A 25,769-nucleotide genomic window follows, 5' to 3' on the forward strand; every position below is an offset into this window, starting at 1 on the left:
ACCATGAGATTTTGATTTTAATGAAGTGATGATTCCATTGAGGTCCTAAACTTGGATATTCCCATTTAAGTAATCTTGATTTGTTCCCTAGATGAAATATGCATGTTATTAAAAAGAGATACTGCAGGCTGGAAAGATGGAGTAGCAGTTAAGGCACTTGTTCGCAAAGCCAAAGGACCCAGGTTCAATTCTCCAGAACTCACATAAGCCAGACACACAAGATGGTGCATGAGCCTGGAATTCATTTACAGTGGCTGGAAACCCTGGCATGTTTATTTTCTCTCCCTCTCTCTCTCTCTCTCTCTCTCTCTCTCTCCCTTTCTCTCTCTTTCAAATAAATAAAAATAAAAGATTTTAAAAAATAAAAGTTACAAATCTTATAGGATTTCCTATGGGAATACTTAATATAAATTCATGTTATGGTCATTTTTTTTCTGGATGACACTGAATACTTTTTTCCTCTGAAAAGCCAAAAATTTACCAGCATTCAGTAAAATAAGCAAACGGCATACCTGGCACATACATGGAAACATGTGCCCCTCAAAAAAATGCTGCATATTTAGTTAAATAAGTTTACTGTTTCATAAATGTCCTATAGTTAACGAACAGTATTTGTGTAGGTTGATTTTTATTGATGGTGTAAGAAAAGATACTTTGAGAAACTGAAATACTTGCATTAAATTGTGCCTTTATGAACCATTCAAAATATAACATTAACTAATTAAAAATAAACAAAAACTAAAGTATATGGGTGGATGAGCCTAGATTAAGTACAAATACCATGTCATTTCGTAGAAGGAACTTGAGCACGCAGGGAGGTTGGTATCTGTGTTGGTGCGGGCACTGAGGGATGGCCGTACCAATCAGAGAGATCAGGGCTGGTGATGGCTATGGTGGTTACGACGGGTTTCTTTGAGGAAGCTGAACTTTGAGCAGAGAGTGTGTGTTGCTGTCAGGTTCACATTGCTGGCAGAAATCATCCAACCAAGAGCAGCAGCTTGCGGGGGACCAAAAGGTTTATTTTGGCTTACAGACTCGAGGGGAAGCTCCATGATAGCAGGGGAAAACGATGGCATGAACAGAGGGGAGGACATCACCCCCTGGCCAACATCACGTGGACAACAGGAAGAGGAGAGTGTGCCAAACACTGGCAAGGGGGAGCTGGCTGTGACACCCATAAGCCCGCTCCCAACAATACACTGCCTCCAGTAGCAGTTAATTCCCAAATCTCCATCAGCTGGAACCCTGGTATTCAGAATGCCTGCGTTTATGGGGGACACCTGCGTCACACCGCCACAGGGTGCATGGTGAGACCACGAGCCACGGAGAGTGTCACAGGCAGAGAAGCCGGAGACCGTCAAGGGTGCTTGTCACAGTACAGGAAGGAGGCTAATGGGGTTGGAGCAGAGAGAACTGGGGACCATGACAGGGACAAGGCCAAGAAGTCCCAGGATGACTCCCTCAGGCCGGCGCTGAGCTGGGCTGCACCACCACCTTGGCACTGTCTAACATCCGGACCAGAGAGGGAACTGGGATCTGTTGAACTTACATTTGAATGGGCACGATGGGGGCCTGCATGAGCCAAGACGCTGTGGCTGCTAGGTGGGGAATGCTCAGAGTGAACTCGAAGGAAGCCAGGGTTGGGACACAGAGATCAGTGGGTGGCCCCACTGACCCTTCAGAGAAGGCAGGGGTTCAAGTTGGTTGAAGTACAAAGTAGGCGGATTCCGCATGCATTCTGAAAGGAGCACTGATGTTATTTCCGACGGTACAAATACGGGGCGGAAGAGAAAGAGGAACGAAGAATGACGCCGAAGCTTTTGATCCGAGCAACCGGAAGAATGGGATTCCCATCAGCTGAGATGAGAAACCTGGGTGGCCTTTCAGTTTCTGCCTGGTATTTGGATAAAAGCAATGACCCCCACCCCCGCCCCTTGGACTAAGGCACTAGAAGGTTCAAACAATGCTAGGGTTGGCACCTAAATCATTGGAAAGTAGAGTTGCTGTTTACTGTTGTGGTGGTTCGATTATAAATGTATGTCCCCCATAGCCTGAGATATTTTTTATTAAGATTAAGTTTCTGGGCTGGAAAGATGGCTTAGCAGTTAAGGTGCTTGCCTGAAAAGCCAAAGGATCTGGGTTTAATTCCCTAGGACCCACATAAGCCAGATAGATGTACAAAGGGGGCACACATATCTGGAGTTTGTCTGCAGTGGCTGGAGGCCCTAGCGCATCCATTCTCTCCCTCTACCTGTCTATTTCTCTCTCTCGAATAAAATAAAATAGAAATAAATTTTTAAAATGAAGATTCCAATTACTTTTCATCAGGCAGAGTCCTGCTAGAGCAGAAATAATGGAGGAAAGACAGGGGAAGAAAAAAATAATCCAGTTTATAAGCTTTGGAGAAGAGGTAGGAGAAACTAGGAAGTGATGATGAATAAGGAAGATATCACGAGAGAGGGTGGCCCTGCCAGTCAGATGGAGAAAATGTATCAGAGAAACTATACGGTAGTCACAGATGCTGCAAGGCAGACAGACAGGGGGTGGGGGAGATGGCTGTTGGAAGGAGCAACACAGAGGTCTTTGATAATCCTGGCCAAAGCTATCCTGGGTGAAACAGTCGGGATAATCCCAATAGGTGAGAATCCAGAAGAACATTTCTCCCCCCCCCCCCCCCGCCTCTGGTGCAGACCATAAAAATTTAAAACTACACTGGAGAATTTGCTACAGTAAGGAACAGATAAATAGTGCAACTTTTAAAGGGACTATGTTTCTGTAAATGACGTGAGTAGGCGGTGATGTCGCAGCCTGTTTGGATCCTGGTGAGAAGGATCCGAGAAAGAGGAGAAACTGGTGGTACAGAAGACGGGCCTCTGCCAACGTGAGCAGAAGCAAGAGCGTGGGTTCTTACATTGAAGAGTGGCCCACCCAGTGCTGGCTTGTGATTCCCTGCACCAGGACATGGTCTTCATCCACAATGAGCTGCTGATCAGAGAGACCTAGTAGATCTCCCAAAAACAAATAAGACAGACTTCTGTCAGAGCACTTGATTACCCACCAGAGGTTAATGGTAAGACCCTACTGCTAAAGACACCAATCGCTATGGGCATGGACCATGGAGAGACCTGATTGGAATCCAGGGAAGAGCCAGTCCTCAGATAATTAGCCCATCTACTGCTGGAATGCCCTACATAAGCTACCAGGGGAAAGTGGCCAACATCTGTCTGAGCAACTCAAAGTCTAAGCTACTCAGAAGCAAACAACCTGACGTGATGCTCACACAAGTGCAATAGTGGCACACAGCCATGGTGGGTAACCAACTGCTCTCGGACTGGCTAACAGATCCACTCAGTGGAAAAAAACCATATCTGGAACTGGGAAGCAAGTCAGAATCATATCCAGATATTGATTTTGCTTTCCACTGTCAAGCTCCCACTAATCTTGGGCTATAGGAGGGTCTACAGCCTTTAAATTCTCTGTAAATTAATAATGGTTATTCCATTTAACCAGTGCTAACTTAACTTTCTGTTGGAGATTCTGCTTCTCTTTTTCATATGGGAGCTGGACCTGAGGAGATAAATGACCCAGTGCCCTCCTCTCCAGCCCCAGCTGAAACCACAGAGGAATTGGGGAAATGAGCAAGGGTGCTGCTTCCTCAGTAAATCTGATATCAGCACAAGGGTGAAGGAGACAGACACTGAGGACACTCAACTCCTACCAAAGCCGAGATCCAGAGGCTCCTAAGAGCCCATCACTAAAGTGGACTTAAAACACAACCAACATGGCTCAGGGAATTTTTCAGAAGAGGGGATGAAAAGGTGGTTAGAGCCACAAGTTGGGACATTTTTCACAGAGACATTGCCTCTCCCCCATAACTGACTGCTGCCCCCATAATACATGACCCACAATCCCTTTGGAGTTGAATCCCCAATGAGGAAGGCCTCTTTGGAAAAGGGACAGGGATGAGGGAAATGATGGTACCAACATGTGTTGTTCATATACTAAATATGTCCATATCTAATAAAAAACAAATTTAAAAAGAGACCCATCTAGGACCACACAGGCTCAAGAGCAGATTGGAAGAGGATGTGGGAGCAAGTGAGGGAAGAGATTATCCTCTATGGCTCTGTGGAGGAGGGAGGGAAGAAGTTCTGGTGGATGAAGGCATTAGAAAGCCAACAAAGAGCTAGAGATGGCTTAGTGGTTAAGCGCTTGCCTGTGAAGCCTACGGACCCCAGTTTGAGGCTTGATTCCCCAGGACCCATGCTAACCAGATGCACAAGGGGGCACACACATCTGGAGTTTGTTTGCAGCAGCTGAAAGCCCTGGCGTGCCCATTCTCTCTCTCTCTCTATCTGCCTTTCTCTCTCTTGTCTGTTACTCTCAAATAAATAAATAAAAATAAACAAAAAAGTAAAGTCTACAAAATACTTACCCATGTTAAGCGTTAAGTAGAGGGTTAAATGGGCTCCGGAAAAGCATTAGGCAAACAGCACGGTCACCTGCATAGAACTGAACGATCCAAGATGGCCACATCTGTAGGAAACAGGCATTCTCTCTCTCTTTCTCACTTTCTTTCTTTGGAGCATAGTCCCATGCAAGAGGAGATGAGGGCAATGCAGACAGCTCCCCATATGCATGGGAACTGGGGAGCCCATCCTCTCCTGACATCGATGAGATGTTCCTGGTCCTCTCGCTGTTTGAACTCCATCTGGGAAGTACACTGTGGGCTCCTCCTGGATTTTCAAGTGTAAGGGGCTCCTTCGCCCTTAAGCTTGCCGACAGAAGGTGGTGGAACTTCTCAATTACTCTTGATAAACCTCATTCTGCATGTCTAAAGATCTATGGTGTTCCATTCTCTGGAGAACCACGACTTTCAGAAATGTTCAAATGACATGTTGGCCCATACGTCATTCAGGGGAAGGGGCTGGCTCTTCTTGTCTCTCCTCCTTGGCTTCCCAGAGTCCCAGTGTTTCTTCCTGGGAGACCCTGGGATCTGACTCTGTGAAGGGAGAGAGACTTCCATCCCTGCCTTCTGGACTCCGTGGAAGGAGCAGCAGGTCTACACTAAAGCACATGGGGCAGGAAAAGGGTGCTGAGGAAAGGAAGGGGAAGGGAAGGGATAGAAAAAGCAAAGGAGGGCTGAGAGATGGCTCAGCAATTAGGGCCATGCTCAATCTCAAGATCCCACATAAGCCAGACGCACAAAGGTGAGGCAAGCACAAGGTGGCATGTGCCCACTAGGTGGTGCCACCATTTGGAGTCTGACTGCAGCTGCCAAGATCCTGGCATGCCTATTCTCTCTGTCTCTCAAAAACAAAGAAAGAAAAAGCAAAATCTAGGAGATGGCCTGGGGAACTCCTTCCATCATACAGGTGGCCCGAGGCTTCTGCCTCACAGGTGAGCGTGGGGCCCACAGTCAGTGACAAGGCACTAGATAGTCTTGGTTTCTTCTTCTATATGATGGAAATGATAGGGCACATGGCATCGTTATTAGTAACACATAAAATAAGGTGCATACAAGCCCGTGACAGAGTGAGCCCACCTTCCAGGAAAGCAGCTTGGAACATCTCTGTCATGACCGGGGATGAGACAAGGAGCCCATCCTACGAGGCTACTTTTCTGAGCTCCCTATCCAAGAGGGGTGGCCATGTTCCCTAAGTCCAGATAATAATATGTGTCTTATAGTTTAGATCTGAAATGTCCCCCCAAAACCCATGTATTGAAGACTTGATGCCCTGTGTAGCAATGTTCAGAAGTGGAGCTTTGAGAAAATAACTAGGCCATGAGGCCTTGGACCTCATGTGCGGATTAACCTATCTTTTATAATTTGATGGGTGCTAAGGGGAGGCATGGAAACTTAAAAAGTGGGACCTCACTACAGGAAATGCGTTGTCGCTAGTGTGCCCTTGAGGGCTATATTTTGCCCCTGCTCCTCCCAAACCTTTCTGGCTCCCCGGGAGCTGAACAGAAAACTGTCTTCCACCATGAAGTTCTGTGTCACCACAGGCCTAAGAGCGATCAAAAAACCAGTTGACCATGGTCTGACACTGGGAACCCAGATGCATGCTTCTTCCCTTTAACTTAGCTCAGGTCTTCTAACAGCGGTGGGATGTTAACACGGCATGTAATAAACTGAGGCTACGTGGTGAGATGCTCAGAAGGCTCCCAAGAAGAGGAGGCCAGCGCAGCTTTAGCTGGCAGGGTCCTGTTTTTTTTGTTTTTTTTTGTTTTGTTTTGTTTTGTGTTTTTTTTTTTTTTTTGTTTTTACCTCTCCCTTTCTCTTTCTTCCCCGTGGAGTACACTGGTGTCTAGTACGGGGCTGCCTTGCACCTGTGATGTGGACTTCAGGTGAGAAGGCAGCCTGTGAAAGGAACCATGAACTTGCCCCAGGTGACTTTCAACCATGCCCCTCTGCACACATTACGAAGGATGTGCATCTGTGCCCCTTGTCATACGCTCGGGACCCGACGCTATTTCGTCTTTACTGCGCGATCCCCACCCCGTGCACCGGGGAGGCTGCGCGGCCTTCCGTCCTGGTGGGCTCAGTCTTCATTGCGGGCACTGCTAAGGCCTGGGGTGCACATGAGGCGAGGGACGCTGATGTCTCCAGGGAGCTGTGGTGTTGGCAATAGAGTCACAGGCCTGGAACCTCCTGGTTCCTACCGAAGGCGCCCAGCCAGCCAGATCTACACCATAGTGGCCGTGGAATCCCAGGAAGTAATTTGGAACCAGATGCGTTCTGAACTGAAGTTCTACACCGTGTGACAGCTTACGTCCAAACTCTCTAGTTCGCTCCTGTATTCCCGGTGCTGTTCCGGCCCTTTCTGACCTCACAGTGATAGGGCGATGCTCACCTCGACCCCTCCTGGTTGAACGAGATAGATTCAGGAGTCTGTCTTGCCTGTTGCAGTCATGACTCCCTTGCCTGGAACATGGTTTCTTTCCATCATGAACTAATTTATGGTGGGCCCTTGTCTCATTGGCCCACTGGGGCTCTGGCATGCCAGTCTGGGATGACGTTGCAAAGGGTGCCGATGTGGAGGCAGGGGCATGATGGGCTGGCATCAGGGGACGCTAGGAGCCGTTTGAATGGTGGCTCTGGGTCATGTCTCCATCAGCCAAATGAGAATCTGGCATCTCTTAGTATCCTGAGAACCAGTCTCAGCAGGAGAGAGGCCAGGAGGGAGGGAGGGCCTGGGAATGCATCAGGACAAGTTACAGGGATGTTGCGCTCTGTCCTCGGGCCACTGGAGGAGGCCTTACTGCCTGCAGATAGTGGATGGGTTTCCTGCCATTTAAGTTCAGTATGTACTATTGAAGAAATAAGAGTAGCCTTCAGCGGAGACGCAGCTTAGCCTCTCAAGTCACCCTTGGAAACACCTCAGTTTGGTTCCTTCTAAGTTCATCAGAACCTAATCTGCAACAGGAGAGGACTGTGTCTAGGGCTTGTAGGTGGCGAGCAAGGCCAGCTGTGGTCAGCGCATCTCTGCCGGTCAGGTCAGAAGCAACAATCACCCCTTCCTGTAGGAAGAAATTAAGATGTGGGGAGACAGGAGCAAGGTGGACTTGGCAAACTTTTGTCTTTGTCTTGTCAAGAAATCTGGAGGGTCAGACATTTTATTTTTTTTAAATTTTTTTGTTCATTTTTATTTATTTATTTGAGAGTGACACAGAGAGAAACAGGCAGATAGAGAGAGAGAGAAAAAAAATGGGCGCGCCAGGGCCTCCAGCCACTGCAAACGAACTCCAGACGCATGCGCCCCCTTGTGCATCTGGCTAACGTGGGTCCTGGGAAATCGAGCCTCGAATCGGGGTCCTTTTAAAGTTTTGTTTCTGGTACTGCCTGGACACCTACCAACCACAGGACCCCGAGATCCCCGCTACAATAAGCACCCCTCCTTTAATTGCACTTAACATCACAGGATGGTACAGGGAAACCCAAGGGGCCGTTGACATGGGCTAGGGACACACTTGGAGAATGTGAGTGGGCAATGGTTACTTACCATCTAGGAAAAAAATAAAAGTCAATATTTCAGTCTTTGGTTTGACCCTGTTCGTGTATCGGAGAAATGTTAACTCTGGCTCTCTGTGGTGCAGCCATGAAGGGTGAGGCGTCTGGGGCAGAGACAAAGAGAACAGTGGCCAGCCACCTAAATGCCCTAGGCCTGCATTCTTTTCCCCTTACCTTCTTTCCTCTGTTCTTGCCTTCCTTCCCTGTAGCGACCAGCCTTTACCAAGCAGCCAACACCAACTGTGTGTCTGCGCTTCAGGCTGGGTCACAGGTGACGGAGTTCTCCACCCTAAGGGAGATCACCACGCATGTCACTGGGCTGTGTGCTCCTTTCCCTGGAAGGAGAACTCTTATCAGAAGCCCACCTGTGCTCAGGAACTGCGATAGGTGCCATAGGTGTCGGGTGAGAAAGGGGAGACCTAGAAATGGGAGACGGGAGGACGACTCTGGGAAGTGCAGGATCAAGGAAAAGAGCTGGCTATTGCGGTGTGGGGCTAAGAGAGTGTGAACCAAAGGTCATGATAAAGCCAGGCTAGGACCTGGCAACAGACCAAAGACATCTATGGCAGACACAGGGAGTATAGAGGATGACAGCAAATGCATCTGTCCATAGGAAAGGGTCCATAAAATTAAATTATGAAAAAAAAAATCACCCAGGGAAGAAAACTCAAGAAATAGCATGGCCTTTGAGACAGGTGCACATCTGGTTCTTGAAGGTGTTAATTGTCTGACCCGGAGACGTGGGTCGGGGACTCTTGGAGGGATTATATGTTCATCAAGACGCAGGAGACTCCAAGTCCCGCGAACTCCAACGTCAGGTCCTTATCCAAGTCATCAGGAAATCGAAAATGCAGACTCCGAGAGGAGGAAGTTATAACAATTGTGAGATGTGTTTTAGGGAGAATTGGGCTAAGAGGAAAGGCAAGAGCAGGCAAGTGCAAGCCAAAAGAAATCCTCCTGCCTCCTAGCCTGGCTGGGAAGTGGGAGGGGAGATGGAGAAGGTCCCCGTCACATAGAGAAAGGTCTCTTCCAGAGCAGAAGGCTCCGGGAAAGGGCTCACATACACAGGAAACAAGGCACGAGATTCCAGGCCAGGCTGGGAAGGAGAAGGGGACACTGTGAATATCCTTCACGGTATAAAGAACTGAGAGAGCGGTTGCCAAGGTTGAGGGGCTTACCCAAGTGTCTCAGACCCATTCATAGGAATCAGACACCCAATTACAAAAGGAGCCTGCTCGTCAGGCCCATAGGTGTGTAAAGGAGGGACCTGAATGGTTGGTGGATTCAAAGGGCTGACTCAGGAAGGGTCAGCCCACCGGTGCTAAGCACAGAGACAGTTGAGGAAGAAGCAGGAAGCTTATGCTGAACCCGATGCTTGTCACCATCTTAGAGGAGACTGGATCAGATACAGGTTTGAGTCCTGTTAGAGCAGGCAAGGTGGCATCTGTGCTTCTGTGAGCCAGTCTGTAGCTAATTATGTACCAGAAAAAAAAAAAAAGCAATCTTGCCCCTCATCTGTATCACCATGGTGAGCTAAAAATGTCTTGGTACTAATTTTTTCATTTGTAAAATGGGCTGCTGTAAGGGTTAGAAACAGCAACGGTGACGTGCAGGGCACAAAACAGGTTCCGAGAGAAATGATTTTCCCACACGTATAGTTCTGTCGCCTCCTCTCTGTCCACGCCCCTTCCAGCCCCAAGCTCATAGCTCCGATGTATAGTCGTTCACATAAAGTATGGTAAGGCCATGCTCAGGGTCAAGAGACAAGACTGACATTTAAACTTGTAGAAGGAGACCCAGGCACAAGTGAGGAAGGACAGAATCTTCCGGCTAAGGGGCATGGTTCCATGAAAGGAATCAGAGCCAGGGTCAGGCAGTTCCTCAGCTATGGGAAGAGTGGAAGGTTCTGCAGGCTGCCGGGTGCTCCTTCTGCAGTGCTCCTCCTGCACAGACAGCAGGGACTCCGTATCCCAACGTCCTCAGCTGTGTAACCACAGGGCGACGTGGCCTCTGATGCTGCTGGACTTGGGATGTTGCTGCCTGTTGGCGGTCACCAGGCATGCTCTCTACACATACCCTGGACCTTGTTCTCTCTATAGCCTATCTCGTTTCCTACATCAGAAACTTCAAATCTCTTTTAAAAGTGGGTGATATTATAGGCTATTGCCGAGGCCCTCAGTTTCCCTCGAGAAAGAGATGGTAAGACCCTATTGCTGAAGACTTCACATGCCTGAGTGGCAAAGTCACTGAGAAATCAAGGTGGTACTGAGTAGAAAACCTTCTCCCTGTAGCCCAGCAAACTGAAAGACGGAAAAAGCTGTTCTGTATGCAGTCTTATGGGAGACAGAAGTCATCAGTGGTGAAAATAGTGGACACTGGAAGCCTCAAGTTTGGCCAGACTGGCCAAATGACTGAATGAGTGTAAGAGTGGCATGTCTGCTCTGGGGGAAACCAACTGCTCTCTAACTGGACTGAAGGCCCTCTCTATGGGAGGGAATATGTGCCTGGTACTGAAAACCTAATCACAAGCCTGTGGCAGGGGAGGTCATGAGCCTTAGGGGTGTAAAGCCTGCTCTTGTCTGGATAAATGCATATATTATTCTCACCAAATTTCTCTGAAGGCACTACACTTAATGTTCATATTCATATATTAATGCTAATCTCACTTCTAGTTAGAGAAGCTTCTCTTTTCAGATGGCGATGACCACTGGGATGACCCAAAAGGCAACATAGTGCCGAGAAGAAGGGACAGAGGAGTGTTCAGCAATGGAACATCTCACACCTTTCAAGGCTCAGGGTCCACTGTGGAAGAGGGGGTGGAAAGAATGTAAGATCCAAAGGAATGATACCACTCCTCACATACAACTTTCTGGACAGAAATTGGCCTCGATATCCAAGACCTCACAGTGCCTAGCAATACCCACACAAGGCTCTCATCATAGGAGAAAAAGATGATGACATCAAACTAAAAGAGAGACTAGTGGAGAGAGGGAGGGGATATGACGGAGAGCAGAGTTATGAAGGGGAGGGAAATACGATGGCTTATTGTCTGTAAGTTTAGAAGTTGTCAAAAATATATATATATATATATATTTAAAAAGTGGATACTATTAAAAAAAACCTTCTGCTTTTAAAATACATCCTCTTATCTGAATTTTGCTTTCCAAACCGCATACCACCCCCTTCACCTCCCATCACCAAGGGGCAGAGAAATGTCTCCATATCTTTAAAAATGCGTGCTGGCATTGGATGTGGGGGGTCTTGAGTCCACATCTGACTCTTCGGTGATGATGGAATCAGGACTGCAGAACTCCGTGGAAGTGGAAGGCGCTTGGTCAGACAAAGCCAAGACGCCTTGTCTCTGTGGAAAGCCTCTAACAGTCCTTCAGCGTTTTTCCGATGCGTGGACTCAGATTACAATTGCATCCAGGCATCCACGCGGCTGTCTTGGGCATGCGGGGAGTCACCACCACGGGCTCTGGATGTTTGGTGCTGCTTGAAGAAACGGCCAAAGATGAGGAGGTTTTCTTCGAAGGGGCATCTCATCTTGTGGATGCAGCACTGCTGTGCACAAGTCACACCCCAGCCCCGCCCCCCCGACCCCCACATAATCTTAGCTTGGGTTGGTACTTTCTCAAGGAAACCACAAAACCCATGAAAAATTAGGTTAGATGAACGTGTTTTCTGAACATCGTAGTCTTGCAACTGAAACTTACACTTGGCCATCATTTGATATGTTCTTAATGGAGTCAGTGCAAGGCAGTCAAAAAGAAAAGAAAAAAAGAAAGAACAAACCACGGCATACTTCCTCGACGTCAAAGCAAGACATTTATTTAAAAAGCTAAGGCAGGGCTGGAGAGATGGCTTAGTGGTTAAGGCGCTTACCTGCGAAGCCTAAGGACCCAGGTTCAATTCTGCAGGTCCCACATAAGCCAGATGCGCAAGGCAGCCCAGCATCTGGAGCTTGTTTGCAGTGACTGGAGGCCCTGGAGCACCCATCCTCTCTCTCTCTCTCTCTCTCTCTCTCTCTCTCTCTCTCTCTCTCTAATAAATAAATAAAATAAAAATAAATCTTTTAAAAAAAACTAGAAAAACCAAAAAAAAAAAAAAAAAAAAGCAGAGGCTGGTATTCAGCACACTTTCTCCTTAAAATAAATAAATAAATAAATAAATAAAAATAGAAAGCCAGGGCATGCTAACAGACGTGGGGGAGCAACCATGGTTACGCAGCTCTGCACTTGAGGCCTTTCTGGATCACTCGCCTGCAAAACTCAGTTTCAAAGTAGAATTGAGTTGATGTAGCAATGTCAAGAATACTAACCAGGCAGGCCGTGGTGGCACACCCCTTTAGTCCCAGCACTCGGGAGGCAGAGGCCATGAGTTCAAGGCCATCCTGAGACTACATAGCGAATTCCAGGTCCTCCTGGGCTAGAGTGAGACCTTACCTCCAAAAAAAAAAAAAAAAAAAAAGAATACTAGCCAACGTGCCTGCCCTCCACAGAGGTCATTCCAGAAAGCAAATTCCCTGTTTCCGGGTTAGCTATGCCATCCTCTCAGAACAATGCCATCTTCACTTCAACTTTATTGTTAACAACAATAACATCTACTCATGGCTCCTACATGATACATAAACTTCCAGTCACTGATGATAATGTCCATTCTCTTAACTATTTTTATTCTATTTTATTTTATTTTACTTTTTATTTATTTGTTTGACAGAGAAAGAGGGAGGGAGAGAGAGAGAGAGAGAGAGAGAGAGAGAGAGAGAGAGAGAGAATAGGTGCACCAGGGCCTCCAGCCACTGTAGATAAACTCCAGATGCATACGCCCCCTTATGCATCTGGCTAATGTGGGTCCTGGGGAATTGAACCGGGGGTCCTCTGGTTTTGCAGGCAAATGCCTTAACCGCTAAGCCATCCCTCCAGCCCTTCTTAGCTATTTAGGTGCCCATGACAACACCGTCCTGATATTGGGCCTTTGTGCCCTGGCTTCCCTGGAGCTTGCTGGATAGCTAGTCTAGCTGAACCAATGAACTCGGGGTTCAGTGAAAGAGCCTGTCTCAAAAAGTAAGATAAAGAAAAAGCAATAGAGGAAGACACCCAACATGACCTCCAGCTTCCACACAGAAGTGTGTGGGGGTGTGTGTGTGTGTATGCAGTGTGTGCATGAATGTGTGCACATGCATATCCAGATGTGTGCGGGTGCACAGGTGTGGGGCGCACAAGCACTGGAGTTTTGCTCGGTGCCTCCAGCCCAGGAGGAAAGACCTTGCACAGCAAGACTAAGGCAGGCAGCTTCTTCTCAATAATGAGGCTGGACGCTAAGCCCAACGGGGAGTCTTGGTAGCTGCCTAAGTGGTAAGTTACTGAGCCCCTCCAGGCTTCCATTATGTAACTTTCTCACTTTCTTTTCTTTTGTTTGTTTTTTTTTTTGTTGTTGTTGTTCATTTATTTATTTATTTGAAAGTGACAGACAGAGAAAGAGGCAGAGAGAGAGAGAGAGAGAGAGAGAGAGGGAGGGAGAGAATAGGCGCGCCAGGGCCTCCAGCCACTGCAAATGAATTCCAGACACGTGCGCCCCCTTGTGCATTTGTCTAACGTGGGTCCTGGGGAATCAAGCCTTGAACCGGGGTCCTTAGACTTCACAGGCAAGCGCTTCACCACTAAGCCATCTCTCCAGCCCCCCGCCTTTTTTTTTCCAGTAGTAGTGGTGGTGGGCAAGAACTGGAATAAAGAGGAGGAGGGAGAATTAGCCAAGCCACACAGGCAAACAGAGCTGCCCACTGAGGGAACAGCTGCTGCCCTGCGCAGCGTGGGGACAAGGGTGAATGCTGCCCAAATTAGCCCTGCGAGACATGTATGCCCAAGGCCCGTGTTGCGAGCATCGAGTCAAATGGGAACATGGGACATAAGACATCTCACGTGTACACGCCATGGCGCGGGGAACCTGCACGGTGCAGGTCGGAACGGGAGCGGACATCGGCGCTTACCCAGTCCAACCCCTTGGTTTTCGAGCTGGGCTACGCATCTTGGAAGGCACGCACTACTGGCATCCAGTCGAGGGCATCATTGGCACAGGAGTGCAGCGGAGCACAGGCTGTCTGGGGAAGTCAGCACTCTCCAGGTTAGCCATGATTGTCGGGCACACCTGAGGGCCCCAGGCCACAGGAGGTTGCAGCAGGCTCAGACCCCTATAATCTCGCCTCAAAACCGGCAAGAGTGAAGCCACTCCCTCCCCCGGCCTGGGGCACCTGGGCATCCTGATAAGACCTTGGTTTCGGTTTCCCCATGGCCATGTGACTTTTACCACTCACCCAGAAGGTCCCTATACGTTAATGAGGCATGAGCCAGCAGCCTCACACAGCCAATTCTGCCCCATGACCGATACCCCCACACTAACCCTGTATGTTAATGAGGTACCAGCCAGCAACCTTCATCCAGCCAATCCCCCTGTGACTCAAATCCCATACCTTTTCCCGCCACTACATGAATGCTTATAAGCCCATGCCTCTAACAAATAAACGAGCTGTCCTCTGACAGTCTCCCAGGTGTTTCTTCCCGTCGCACTCAGAGCCGCTCAAGACCCTGCTCCGCAGTTGCCTGGATGTCACTGGGAAACCGATGGGCAGCGGCCCCCAGGGTGGCTGGGAACCGCACACGATGGGCCTTCACAAGTAAGGTCTACATGCGGCTTGACTAACACTGGAGATCTAAATGGACTGAGCGAGGAAAGGGAGGCAGAGAAAGAGCAGCATGGCATTCCAGAAAGATCATGTTCCCCAAGTGCAGCGAAGAGACCAGAAGCCTGGAGTGCTGAGGAGGAACGTGGCAGACCTGCAGATTAAGTCCTATTGAGAGTTTAACGAGAGTTGACCTTAGGACGTCAGTGTCACAGCCCGAAGCAATCAAGACAACCAGGATGCGCGTTACTGGAGCCCATCTCCATCCTGGAAGAACACACTCCAGAGAGGAAAGGGAAATGAGTTAAGAGGACTGAATGGGATCTTCATACCCTAGGCACATGAAATAAAAGAAACTCTCATCTCACAGACACATCCTAGTGAGATTTTTGAATTACAAGCACCAATTTAAAAAATCCTATGAGCACCAACGCCGTAGGAAGAAGAAAAGAACTTACGAAGGAATATCCATCAAGCCCACTCCAGAGTCTTTTTCTCTGACCCTCTGGAAGAATGCGGATTAATTGCTATAGCCACGGTGTTTGGGAAAGAAAGGATGATGACCTGAGAATGGTAAGTCCAGCCAAGTCGTCCCTCCAATGTGAAAGCGGTTGCAGGAATGCATCTGCTCGGGGAATACACCACTCACATAGCCCACATCTCTGGAAAGCTGGCCCCCCGAGTGAAGGGCCTGTATGCCTGCCCTGCAGGAGGTTTTCGGGACAGCAGCCTCCAGAGCAACCGGCCGGGAGAGGCCGCGGTGCAGGATGGGCTGGCAGGGGAGAAGCTGAGCTGTGGTGTGCAGCACTGGATGCCACAGCTAGTCCCTCCGGGATTAGAGAGCCTGGGCAGAGGCTGGGCAAGCCTGCCCCTGACGTGCCGAGTCTCTGGCTGTAGGCTAGCCCAAAGCAAAGGTGTGTCCTTTGCCCAAGAAATTCCCTGGCACGTGCCACAATTCAGAAAGAGTCTCAACTGCGATCACACCCACCTTGAAGCAAAGGGTACTTAAGTACCAAGGGGTCTTTGATGACATCTCTAACGCCGTCTGACTTTGTTATTTTACTTTACAGTTTTGTTTTATTACATTCTTACTCGAGCGTGTACACTGGCAAACTAAAGGATGAAGATGACAATTTTAAAACAGTAGAGAGTATTCTTAATTCCAAACACTGCTTGATGGCATATTTCAAAGAAGCCAGGGGCAAAACCGGTCCTTTGGCTTTTCCCATCTCATTCATCTCTGCTTCTGGAAGTGCCTCCCACAGACCAGGCACATTGCCTCCTATAGTTTGTGAGCACAGTTTAGGAGTTTTCTTCCTTCCTTCCTTTCTCCTTCCACCCTTCCTTCCTTCCTTATTTTATCCTTCCCTCCCTCCTTCCTTCCTTCATTTTCTCTTTATTTTTTATTTTTATGTTTTTGATCAACAATGACTAATTTGTAAGATCAGTAGGCTGTGCTTAGATAATTGCAAAGGAGAAGACGTCAGGCCGTGAGACGGCTCAGTAAATAAAGTCTTGCTGCCCAAGCAGGAGGTCCCGAGTTCAGATCCTCAGCACCCAGGTTTCCCAGGCACAGTGGCCCACGTCATGAACACAGGATTGTTGGGGTTTGCTGTCTAGCCCAGCGTGTGAGCTCCAGGTTCCACAAGAGAACCTTTCTCAAAAAGTAATGTGGAGAGCAGCAGAAGGAGACACCCGAAGTTACCTCTGGTCTCCACATGCACATGTACACCCACGCACACACATACAAGCATGGACACATACACACACACATGTGCAAATGAACACGAAGAAAGAAAAGTAGAGCTGGAGAGATGGCTTAGCAGTTAAGGCATATTTGCCTGCAAAGCCAAAGGACCCAGGTTCAATTCCCCAGGACCCACGTAAGCCAGATGCACTAGGGGGCGCACGCATCTAGAGTTCATTTGCCATGGTTGGAGGCTCTAGCATGCCCATTCTCTCTCTCTCTCTCTCTCTCTCTCTCTCTCTACCTGCCTGTTTCTGTATCTCTCTCTCTCAAATGAATAAATAAAAATAAAATATTACAAAAGCATGTTTTAAAAAAGAAAGAAAAGTAAAATTAGATACAACAAAAGCGTGGCCAATTTTTTTTTTTTCCTTTTTAGCAGGAATTCAGTGATGGTTTTCTGGATCCTTAAAAGTGAGGCTCTTCCATTTTCACACTGTGTGTGGGGAGGGGAGGGGATCAGAGGCAGCTGCTATGTCTAAAAGGACCATGAAAAGAAAGGACAAGAGATCTTTCCTTCATTTTTGTTTTATGTGACACAGAGTACTCCCGTCCGTATTATTTATCCCGTCATTTACTTCTGTGACTAATAAGACAGGGCCTGGTGGCCAGTCGGTGACACCTTCTGCTCGCCAAGCCCTTCCTCCTCGTGATCCTATGCAGGGCTGGCAGCCGCGTCTGTAAGACAAGGCGCTGAGTCCTGTCCACCTCAGAGAAAATTAGAAAAGACTGATTGTAAATTATCTCTTGGAGCTAAACACTTGGCTGACTTAAACTTTTACTGTTTATGTTTCTCTCTCTCTCTTTTTTTTTTCTTTTGGTATTTTTCTAAATCTTCAGAAACATCAATCGTTTCTACAATTAAACAAAATAGATATCATTTCAAATCGAGCTATGTGTCTGTGCTGCAGGGACATGACTGAGGTCATGAACAGCCTGACAGTCATCCTATCTGGAAAGGGGGAGTCAGGTGACGGACTTCTTTTTCTTCACTGCTTCAGACTTTTGCCCACAATATTGTTCACGTGCATCAAGAGAGTAAATTTTTTTTTTTCCTTAAAAGACTTAGGGGAGGAGTTTTGTTTTTAATTTTTTTGTTCGTTTTTATTTAATTATTTGAAAGTGACAGAGAGAGAGAAAGAGAAAGAAAGGCAGACAGAGAGAGAGAATGGGCACGCCAGGGCCTCCAGCCACTGCAAACAAACTCCAGACGCGTGTGCCCTCTTGTGCATCTGGCTAACGTGGGTCCTGGGGAATCGAGCCTCGAACCGGGGTGCTTTGGCTTCACAGGCAAGTACTTAACTGCTAAGCCATCTCTCCAGCCCAGGGTTTTTTTTTTTTTAATTATTTATTTACTTATTTGAGAGCGACAGACACAGAGAGAAAGACAGATAGAGGGAGAGAGAGAGAATGGGCGCGCCAGGGCTTCCAGCCTCTGCAAATGAACTCCAGACGCGTGCGCCTCCTTGTGCATCTGGCTAACGTGGGACCTGGGGAACCGAGCCTCGAACCGGGGTCCTTAGGCTTCACAGGCAAGCGGTTAACCGCTAAGCCATCTCTCCAGTCCTATCCCAGGGGTTTTTAAATTCGTTGTAAGTGAAGGGGGCCACAACCATCGTCTCTCCACCCAGGTTAACAAATGTTTGGAAAGTTCTCATTCTTAGGAAACTTAAGCCCTCACTGCTGCTGGGACCCATCAAGTACACCTGGTGGCCTGGCTGGTAACATGCACACTCCCCGGGTCACCTGAGCCCAGGGATGCGGGCGATAGGCCTAACTAGGATGAGATCCCTAACGGTCTGGTGGTAGATGACCAGTCCATTCCCAGATGTCTCTGCCTAGGTCACCGGCCCATGAGAGCTGCTCCCAGCTCTCCTCGGGAGCGGAACCTTCTTTGCTACTGGGTTCTAGTCGGGCTGACTTGCAAAGAACCGGGCTCAGGTCTGGCTGAAGTGTCTATGCAGCTCGTCTCTGGAGAGAGGCGTGTTTGGCAATGATGAATGACATTTGTCTTTCTTTTATGTCTCCCTGAACATCTCCCCGCAGAGCCCCGCCAAGCTGGTCTGAATGAACTGTATTAGCATTTCAAGATTCATGCCCTTACCAGCGAGGACTTGTGTATTAATGCGTACATGAGATGGTCGAGACCCTCACCTCTGTACTTCCGCACCCCCTCTCTACCTTGCCCTGCCCGAGATCTGCTGCTGTGCTCTGACTCTGTCAAATACCACACACTCACTGGCCCAGGGTCGGCCTTCAGGCTGTGAGCTGCCCCAGACCGGGATGCTGGTCTCATCTCCTGTCTGCTCGGCTCATAGTAAGAATTCAACAACTGTGTATTGGAAGAGGGAAGGCGTACGGAGGGAGGCAGGGAACCAGAAACAAGGGAGGAGATGCCAAAGACAAGAGATGCATTTTTATATTTTTTCAAAAGAATGCCTCCATTTATTTGATTTAAATCTGAACGTGCATAAAACGGCGGATAGCTGCATTGAATTCCAAGCGTCCTCGTGAGACGAACTGCGGAGTAACCCCGGGCTGGACCTTTGCTCTTGGCCAGCCGTCGGGTCCGGCGGCCACAGTCATCTGCCTGTGACTTAATTTGCATCTGCCAAGTCCTGCGATGGCAGAAGCCACACGTGGCTGGGAGAGATTTCTTTTTATTTTCTAGGGGGTCGCAGTAGGAAAGGGGTGGTAATCACTGAAGAGTGGGGGGCTAGGACTGACCGTACCCCGACTACACCTCTTTCCTGGCCTGTGCTCACGAGAGGTGATGGCTACATCACAAGCGGGGAACCGCAGGGATTCAAACAAGCCCCTGAGGGGGTCACCGCTCAAAAGAGGACCTATAAAAAGAATATTAAGCTTCAAGTTTCTGGGGAGCAGCCTCATCCTTCTGCCTTCCTGAGCTCTCTACAGTTCCCTTCCCCTCTCGTCTCCTGACTCCTGCAAGCCAGCTTCCGGCTGGGGCAGAGCGCTTGGGAGAACTTGCCCTTGCCACGGCCACGCCATCCACGGAGGCCAGGCTGTGGGCTCACACGTTGGTGTGCTGGGAAGCCGAGGACACCACGCTGCCCGCGCCACTGCGGCGTGAGGGCACCGAGCTGGCGGCACGGCTCCCCCGGCCCCGATCGCCGCCGCCCTGGCTCTTCTGCGCCGACTCGTCGGCGAGCTTGACCTTGTCATGCTCCTCCTTCAGGAAGAAGTCCACCAGCAAGCTCTTCTCTTTCTTGATCTGGTCGCTGATGTCTGTGGGGATATCTGGGATCATCCAGTCCACTAGGACACTCAGGAACATCACAAGGTTCTGCCCAAGAGAGGAAGAGGTGTGAGTGAAGAGGCCTGTCACGGAGGCTGCTGCTTAGAGGGCACCAACCCATCAGTGTCCGTCCGTGGACCTCACCCCAGTGCAATGGGACCTAAAACAGAACGCTGGGCGACTCACAAATGAGCCTAAGTGTCTCTGTGTCCTCTCTGACACTAAGCGTCCGGTCAAACTCCATCGTCCCCAGGAGCAGCTGTAAGGATTCACGACTTAATACATGTCAAACACCGGTGAAGGCGCTTGGTGGGGGGCAGGGCACAGTAAGTGGGCTTGTGGTGTGCCATGACCCCACCCACAGGATGCCCTCACGCACCCTAACCTTGATCCTTGGCCCCTAAGCCTCCAGGTCTTCCTTGCTCTGAGCCTCTTGGGAAGTGGCCACAGGGCCCAGTGGTCTGTCTAGGGCTGTGGCAGTGACCATAACAGTGGCTCCTTTTCTCCCTCCCGCTCTCTCTCGCTCTCTCTCTCTCTCTCTGTCCTCGATACCAGAGACAAAACTTGGGGTTTTACAGCATCTCGGGGACACACAAGAGAGGTGAGAGCAAGCAGGGAGAAGTTTCTGTTTGAATGACTACAGGGCCTCCCGTATACCCGGTGAAGGCCGGCTGGTCCTGTGATCTGAGTCTGTCTTCCTCACACACCCTTTCTGCCTTCCCACACATCCACGCAGCAGACTCCTTAATCGGCGAGAGCTGTCCCTGTGTCTGGCCGTGACAGTCCTGCGTATCTTCTCCCCTCTGAGATTCCTCAAGCAGTGACAAAGCCCATGGACGGCCCACGTCCTTAGGGGTTCAAAGGAAGATTTGGGGGACCACTAATGCTTTCAGAGCCCCCCCACCACCCGTGTACTTAGGTGCTACGAGCTGCCTCATCCTCTGCCCAGCAATGGGAGTGACCTGTGACATGCGACATATGGGAAAGCAAGGAGACCCCTGAGAGCGGGCCAGCAGGGGGCTGTCTGGGAGACCCATTCAAACATATCACCCCATCTCTGCAGAGGAAGAATGGCGTCTTCTTTAGGTGAAAGACTAGCTGATGGGCTTCCCTTGGGGTCCGGGGGAAAGGATACCTTAGAGTCCCCCAGAGACCTGTCTTCAGGGGACACAAAAGCCTGAGGGAGCTGGAGAGAAAAGGATCTGGTTTGTGCTCTGGTCCCCCCACTCAGAGATCGTCAGGACCCCAAGTGGGAATTGTGGGGGTGGCACGGGGAGCCTCTGAGCTCAGAGAATCTCAGCGACGCAACTGGAGCTGTGGCTATTGTTTTAAGATAGGGATCACCGAGCTCAAGTTTGCTATTCACCCCGGGTCGGCCGAGATAGCTGAGGCGGCCCTTCCCACCAGATGTCCCAGCCACTGAGCACCATGAACAAAGGAAGGTGCGGGGAACAGGAGCGCAGGAAGAAAGATTGGGAAGGAACTCGAGCCCTTTCTCAGGCTGCTCGGGGGAACAGGCTGTCTGTCTGTCCCAGAGCAGAGACTCTGGTTTCAGTGACCCTTTCCACCGGCCTCTCTTCGTCTTAGGTTTAAAGGGGAGGCTATCTCTATGCTGGGACTTCCTCCACATCTGTCGCGTAACTTTACCCTGCGTCCTGTCCTCTTTCTGCCAAGGCCACCTATTAAAGAAACCTTCTTAGAAGGTCTCCTGTTTCACCCAGGGAAGGGGAATTTCACCGCTGCCTGCCACATAGGACAGCCCCTGCCAGACACAACCCCGGCCAGCCTTCCATGTCCTCGGGGCAGGCACTGGATCTTCAGATGTAACCAACCCTGGATGTAAAATGTTGGAAGACAAAATTGCACCAACGCTAACACGTACAGGATTTGTAGCTGTCATTGGCTCTTAGGCAATGAGATGAGATGACGGAAAATATATGTGAGGATGTGTGTAGGGTTTGTGAAAATGTTGAAATGTGCAGGGCATATGCACCCTTAGATTTCTGGCATCCAGGGGAGGTCTTGAAGGTCTTGAGACCCAGTGGATACCCAGAGGGCGACTGTATCGCGCGTATCCGGGTATGAGAACAACGGGGACCTCTGACCATCTTCACCCCTGAAGGCTGCATTCTGGACGGCTGGTCTTCACGTGAACCACTCACCTGGAAGATGATGACGAAGGCCAGACGGGCAGACAGAACAGACCAATACTGCTTGGAAAACTCGTATGGGTTTGGTGCCCAAGGAGGCTCTCGGTAATCCTTGAACCTGCTCAAAGAGAGACACAGAGTTGAAATGGGGTGGGTGCTGAGACAAGGGTGGTACTTCTGTGGGTAAGGCCTTGAGGTTTGAATTACAGATGAGCTCTTGGCTCTCCGAGTTGGGAAATAGGAGACAGCAGAGGAAATCCTTAGCTCTATCAACAGCTGTCCATGGACCAGAAGGATGCCTTTTCCCCTATTTGCTCTCCCTAACATCTCCTGAAGCTTCCTCTGGTGTCAAGAAACAATTTTCAAAGAAGCCAAAGGAAGATGAGACTCACCCAGGCCCGTGGGGGGCACTCTGGCTCCATGTAACCCTGTGGACCCTGATAAGGCATGGGAGACTCCCTATTGCCTCACATAGTACCCTGCAGAAGACCTTGGGCTCTATTAAGATGTGGGTAGCGGGCTGATCCCTAACCAGCTGCCTTAGGACTAAGGCTGTGCCAGTGACCATAACAGTGGAGCCAGTCTTGCTTCCCAGCCACGTTGCTCAACCCAAAGGAAGACTGATCCCGACCGAGTGGAAGGTTAGGTAAATATGGGGTAGAAGATCAGTAAGAGCCACAGTTGATCAATCATCTTATTCGTTAACTATTTCTGTGATGGATTTTTTTTTTAAATATTATTTTGGGCTGGAGAGATGGCTTAATGGTTAAGCGCTTGCCTGTGAAGCCTAAGGACCCTGGTTCGAGGCTCGGTTCCCCAGGTCCCACGTTAGCCAGATACACAAAGGGGCTCATGCGTCTGGAGTTCGTTGCAGAGGCTGGAAGCCCTGGCGCACCCATTCTCTCTCTCCCTCTATCTGTCTTTCTGTGTCTGTCGCTTTCAAATAAATTAATTAATTAATTAAAAAATTTAACAAATATATATATTATTTTTATTTTATTTTAGAGAGAGAGTGAAGGAGAACGAATTGGCTCACTAGGGCCTCAGCCACTGCAATAGAACTCCAGATGCTTGCGCCACCTAGTGGGAATGTGTGACCTTGTGCATCTGGCTTACATGGGATCTGGAGAGTAGAAGATGGGTCCTTAGACTTCACAGGCAAGCACCCTAACCGCTGAGCCATCTCTCCATCCCTTTTGTGATGCATTTTGCTTATAAATCAAAGCATCAGTGCCTAACGTGAGCTTGCAACTCTTTCTCAGACCTGTGGAGAAGCTCCAGGGGTTTCAACCCCTCTGTCTGTTCACTCCCTATTCTGTAATGACTCCTGTTACAATGGGCACATTCTTTTTCAAGCCTGGGAAGTCTTCAAGGGCTAGTGCCAGCACTATGACCCCCGTAGGATCATTTTCCCTCTGTAACTGCACAAGTCTTTAATGCTCAATAAAAGTCAGACAAGCAAGCCGAAGGCTGGAGGACAAGTTGGCATGGTGTGAGGCCACAAAGCAGTATGTGTGGTCACTGAGGATGGCAGGGTAAGGACTCCATCCCTGGAGAGACTAGGGAAGAACCCTATCACATAGTGGGCAGACATTGTGCATCCACCTCTGAGCAAATGGCTTTTCTGGATGTTTTGTCATCTAGTTAGTTCTTACAACATCCTATCCGGGCATTCTAGTTCTAACATAGCATGGGAGGCGCATGGACTCAGAATTTAAGTACTTGGCCAGGGTTTAATGGTCAGTAGGAGGTGGAGACAAGATAAGGATGCGTGGGCTGGAGAGATCTGGCTTAGTGTTTAAGGCGCTTACCTGTAAAGTCTAAGGACCCAAGTTTGATTCCCCAATACCCATGTAAGGCCAGATGCACATAGTGGCACATGTGTCTAGAGTTCTTTTGCAGTGCCTACAGGCCCTAGCATGCCCAGTCTCTCTCTCATTACACTGACATATATAATGAGGATAGATATATATAGATATAGTATGTCATATATATATATATATATATATATATATATATATATATATATATACTATAAAATAAGGATATGAATCTGGCAAGACCCAGGCTTTTCCCCATGATCAGAGGGCGCCTCGCCAACAGCTGCAGTTGGGGGTAGGCTCACAAGTAGAGTCTCTCTCTGCTCTCTCTCTCGTCCCTTCCCTGCCCTCAGTAAACTAGCGTCTGCCAAAAGTCCATGTAAAAGCTTGATGCCTTTTGGTTTCTGAGGAGAAATGAAGGACGGGAATAGGAACATACCAGGGAGAGGAAGGGTGCACACGGACCAATGAGCGGAGAGCAGCGGAGTCAGCAAGGCAGAGACAAACGGCATGACCAGCAGGGTTTGGCAAGAGGCCAGGCGTCTCCACCTCCCGGCCCAGCCCCCCCCCCCCCCCCCCCCCCCCCCGGCGTCCAGCAGCTGATCACAGCTGTCACAGAGCTCACTGCTGCCCAGCGGAGACCAAGGGATTCACCCGTGGGTAAGGACACACAAAACGCCCACTTTGCACACTTGCTAACACAGAGATGGAGAAGCACCGACAACTAAAACCCAGACCCACCTATCATTCTGCTGCGCCCAGAACCGGCTCTGCTCTCCAGTCTCCAGAGGAGGGGTGCTACGCCTCCCCACATGGCTTACCAGGGAGATATCCCTCCCCAGGCTCAGCCCAGGCCCCCTGGCAACAATGACAGGCCATTTCTCCTCTCTGCTGGGTCTGTCTCTGCAGAACAGCTGCTCCCCCAGCTCCGTACGGGAGCCACTGCTCACCCCTCTTTCCAGCCTGGAAAGAATCCATAAATAATCTAAGGCTGGTTCATCTCTGCTACTAACTTACCACGGCTTTTGGAACCTTCACTTTGCTCTCCCTGAGCGTCCCAAACATGTTCAGAGTCTAACAAAGGATCTGGAGATCCTCCCGGAAGGCTCGACTTGAAAATATCTCTGTGCAGAGAAGCAAAGAGAGTCTCTTTTTTTAAAGAGTGAGCCACTAAATGAGTCTGTCATGTGGTCACATTCTTTTCCCCAAGGCTAGCTTTTCAAAAAAAAAAAAGAAGAAGAAAGAAACCATGGCCTACAGTAAGAAAAATATTTTATACTGATATACATATGCGAGCTTTTGTGCTGCTGAAATAAAAATGATACGGAGCATACTTAACCTGGCTGTGTGTAATGAACTGATACTACCTTCTCTACGCTACCCTTTCTATTCTAGCCAACTACATCACGCCACTCTTGTTTAATTCTATTCTTTAAAGCGCTATTCGTGACCCACTGAAGTGATTTCACAATCCGCTAATGAACCATGATTCATCGTCTGAAAAACAACATAAACCTCAGTAAGCTCACACCACTGGGCACATAATTGGTTGTTTACATGCCAATGTAAGTTAAAGTTTCATAATATTTTTTTTTTTTTGAAATTTCATCCTCAGATGTCAGACTTATCAAATGTTTTCATTAAGCAACAAGAAAGTACTCACTGAACAAAGAGGTAATTAGCTCGAAGAGCAGAAACAGTCACCAAAGACAGGCGGCTTGTGGGTTTGATTGTTTCCACTGCTGTGATAATGAGCCACGGTGTTTGTTTTCTTTCAAAAACCCAGTGCACAACATTAGGGAAAGTGTGCGTTTTTAAAAAAATATTTTTTTAACTTTTAATTTATTTATTTGACAGAGAAAGTGGGGGGAAAGGGGGAGAGACAGAATGGGCGCGCCAGACCCTTCCAAACAAACTCCAGACGAGTGCGCCCCCTTGTGCATCTGGCTAACGTGGGTCCCGGGGAATCGAACTTGGGTCCTTAGGCTTTGAAGGCAAATGCCTCAGCGGCTAAGCCATCCCTCCAGCCCAAAGTTGGTGCTTTTGAGTCAGTAGCTGAGGATATGAATGCCACTTGTGAAGGTGGGGCAAGGGCTAAGG

At 49.0% G+C, this 25,769-nt stretch overlaps 1 protein-coding gene across 2 annotated transcripts in view; it reads right to left on the minus strand.

Moving 5' to 3' along the window:
• Positions 1–18,888: 18,888 nt before the first annotated feature.
• Positions 18,889–25,769, minus strand: part of Ano2 (anoctamin 2) — a 382,845-nt gene continuing 375,964 nt past the window's right edge. For both annotated transcript variants that reach the window (XM_045139660.1, XM_045139661.1), the window contains 2 exons: positions 21,862–21,967; positions 18,889–19,747 (listed from right to left, as the gene is read on the minus strand). In XM_045139660.1, coding sequence (XP_044995595.1) covers positions 19,475–19,747; positions 21,862–21,967 — 379 coding nt within the window. In that variant the 3' untranslated portion in view covers positions 18,889–19,474. The remainder of the gene's footprint in view (positions 19,748–21,861; positions 21,968–25,769) is intronic.

The sequence above is a fragment of the Jaculus jaculus genome, chromosome 23 (assembly GCF_020740685.1).
Source record: "Jaculus jaculus isolate mJacJac1 chromosome 23, mJacJac1.mat.Y.cur, whole genome shotgun sequence".
In the NCBI taxonomy this organism is placed as follows: domain Eukaryota; kingdom Metazoa; phylum Chordata; class Mammalia; order Rodentia; family Dipodidae; genus Jaculus; species Jaculus jaculus.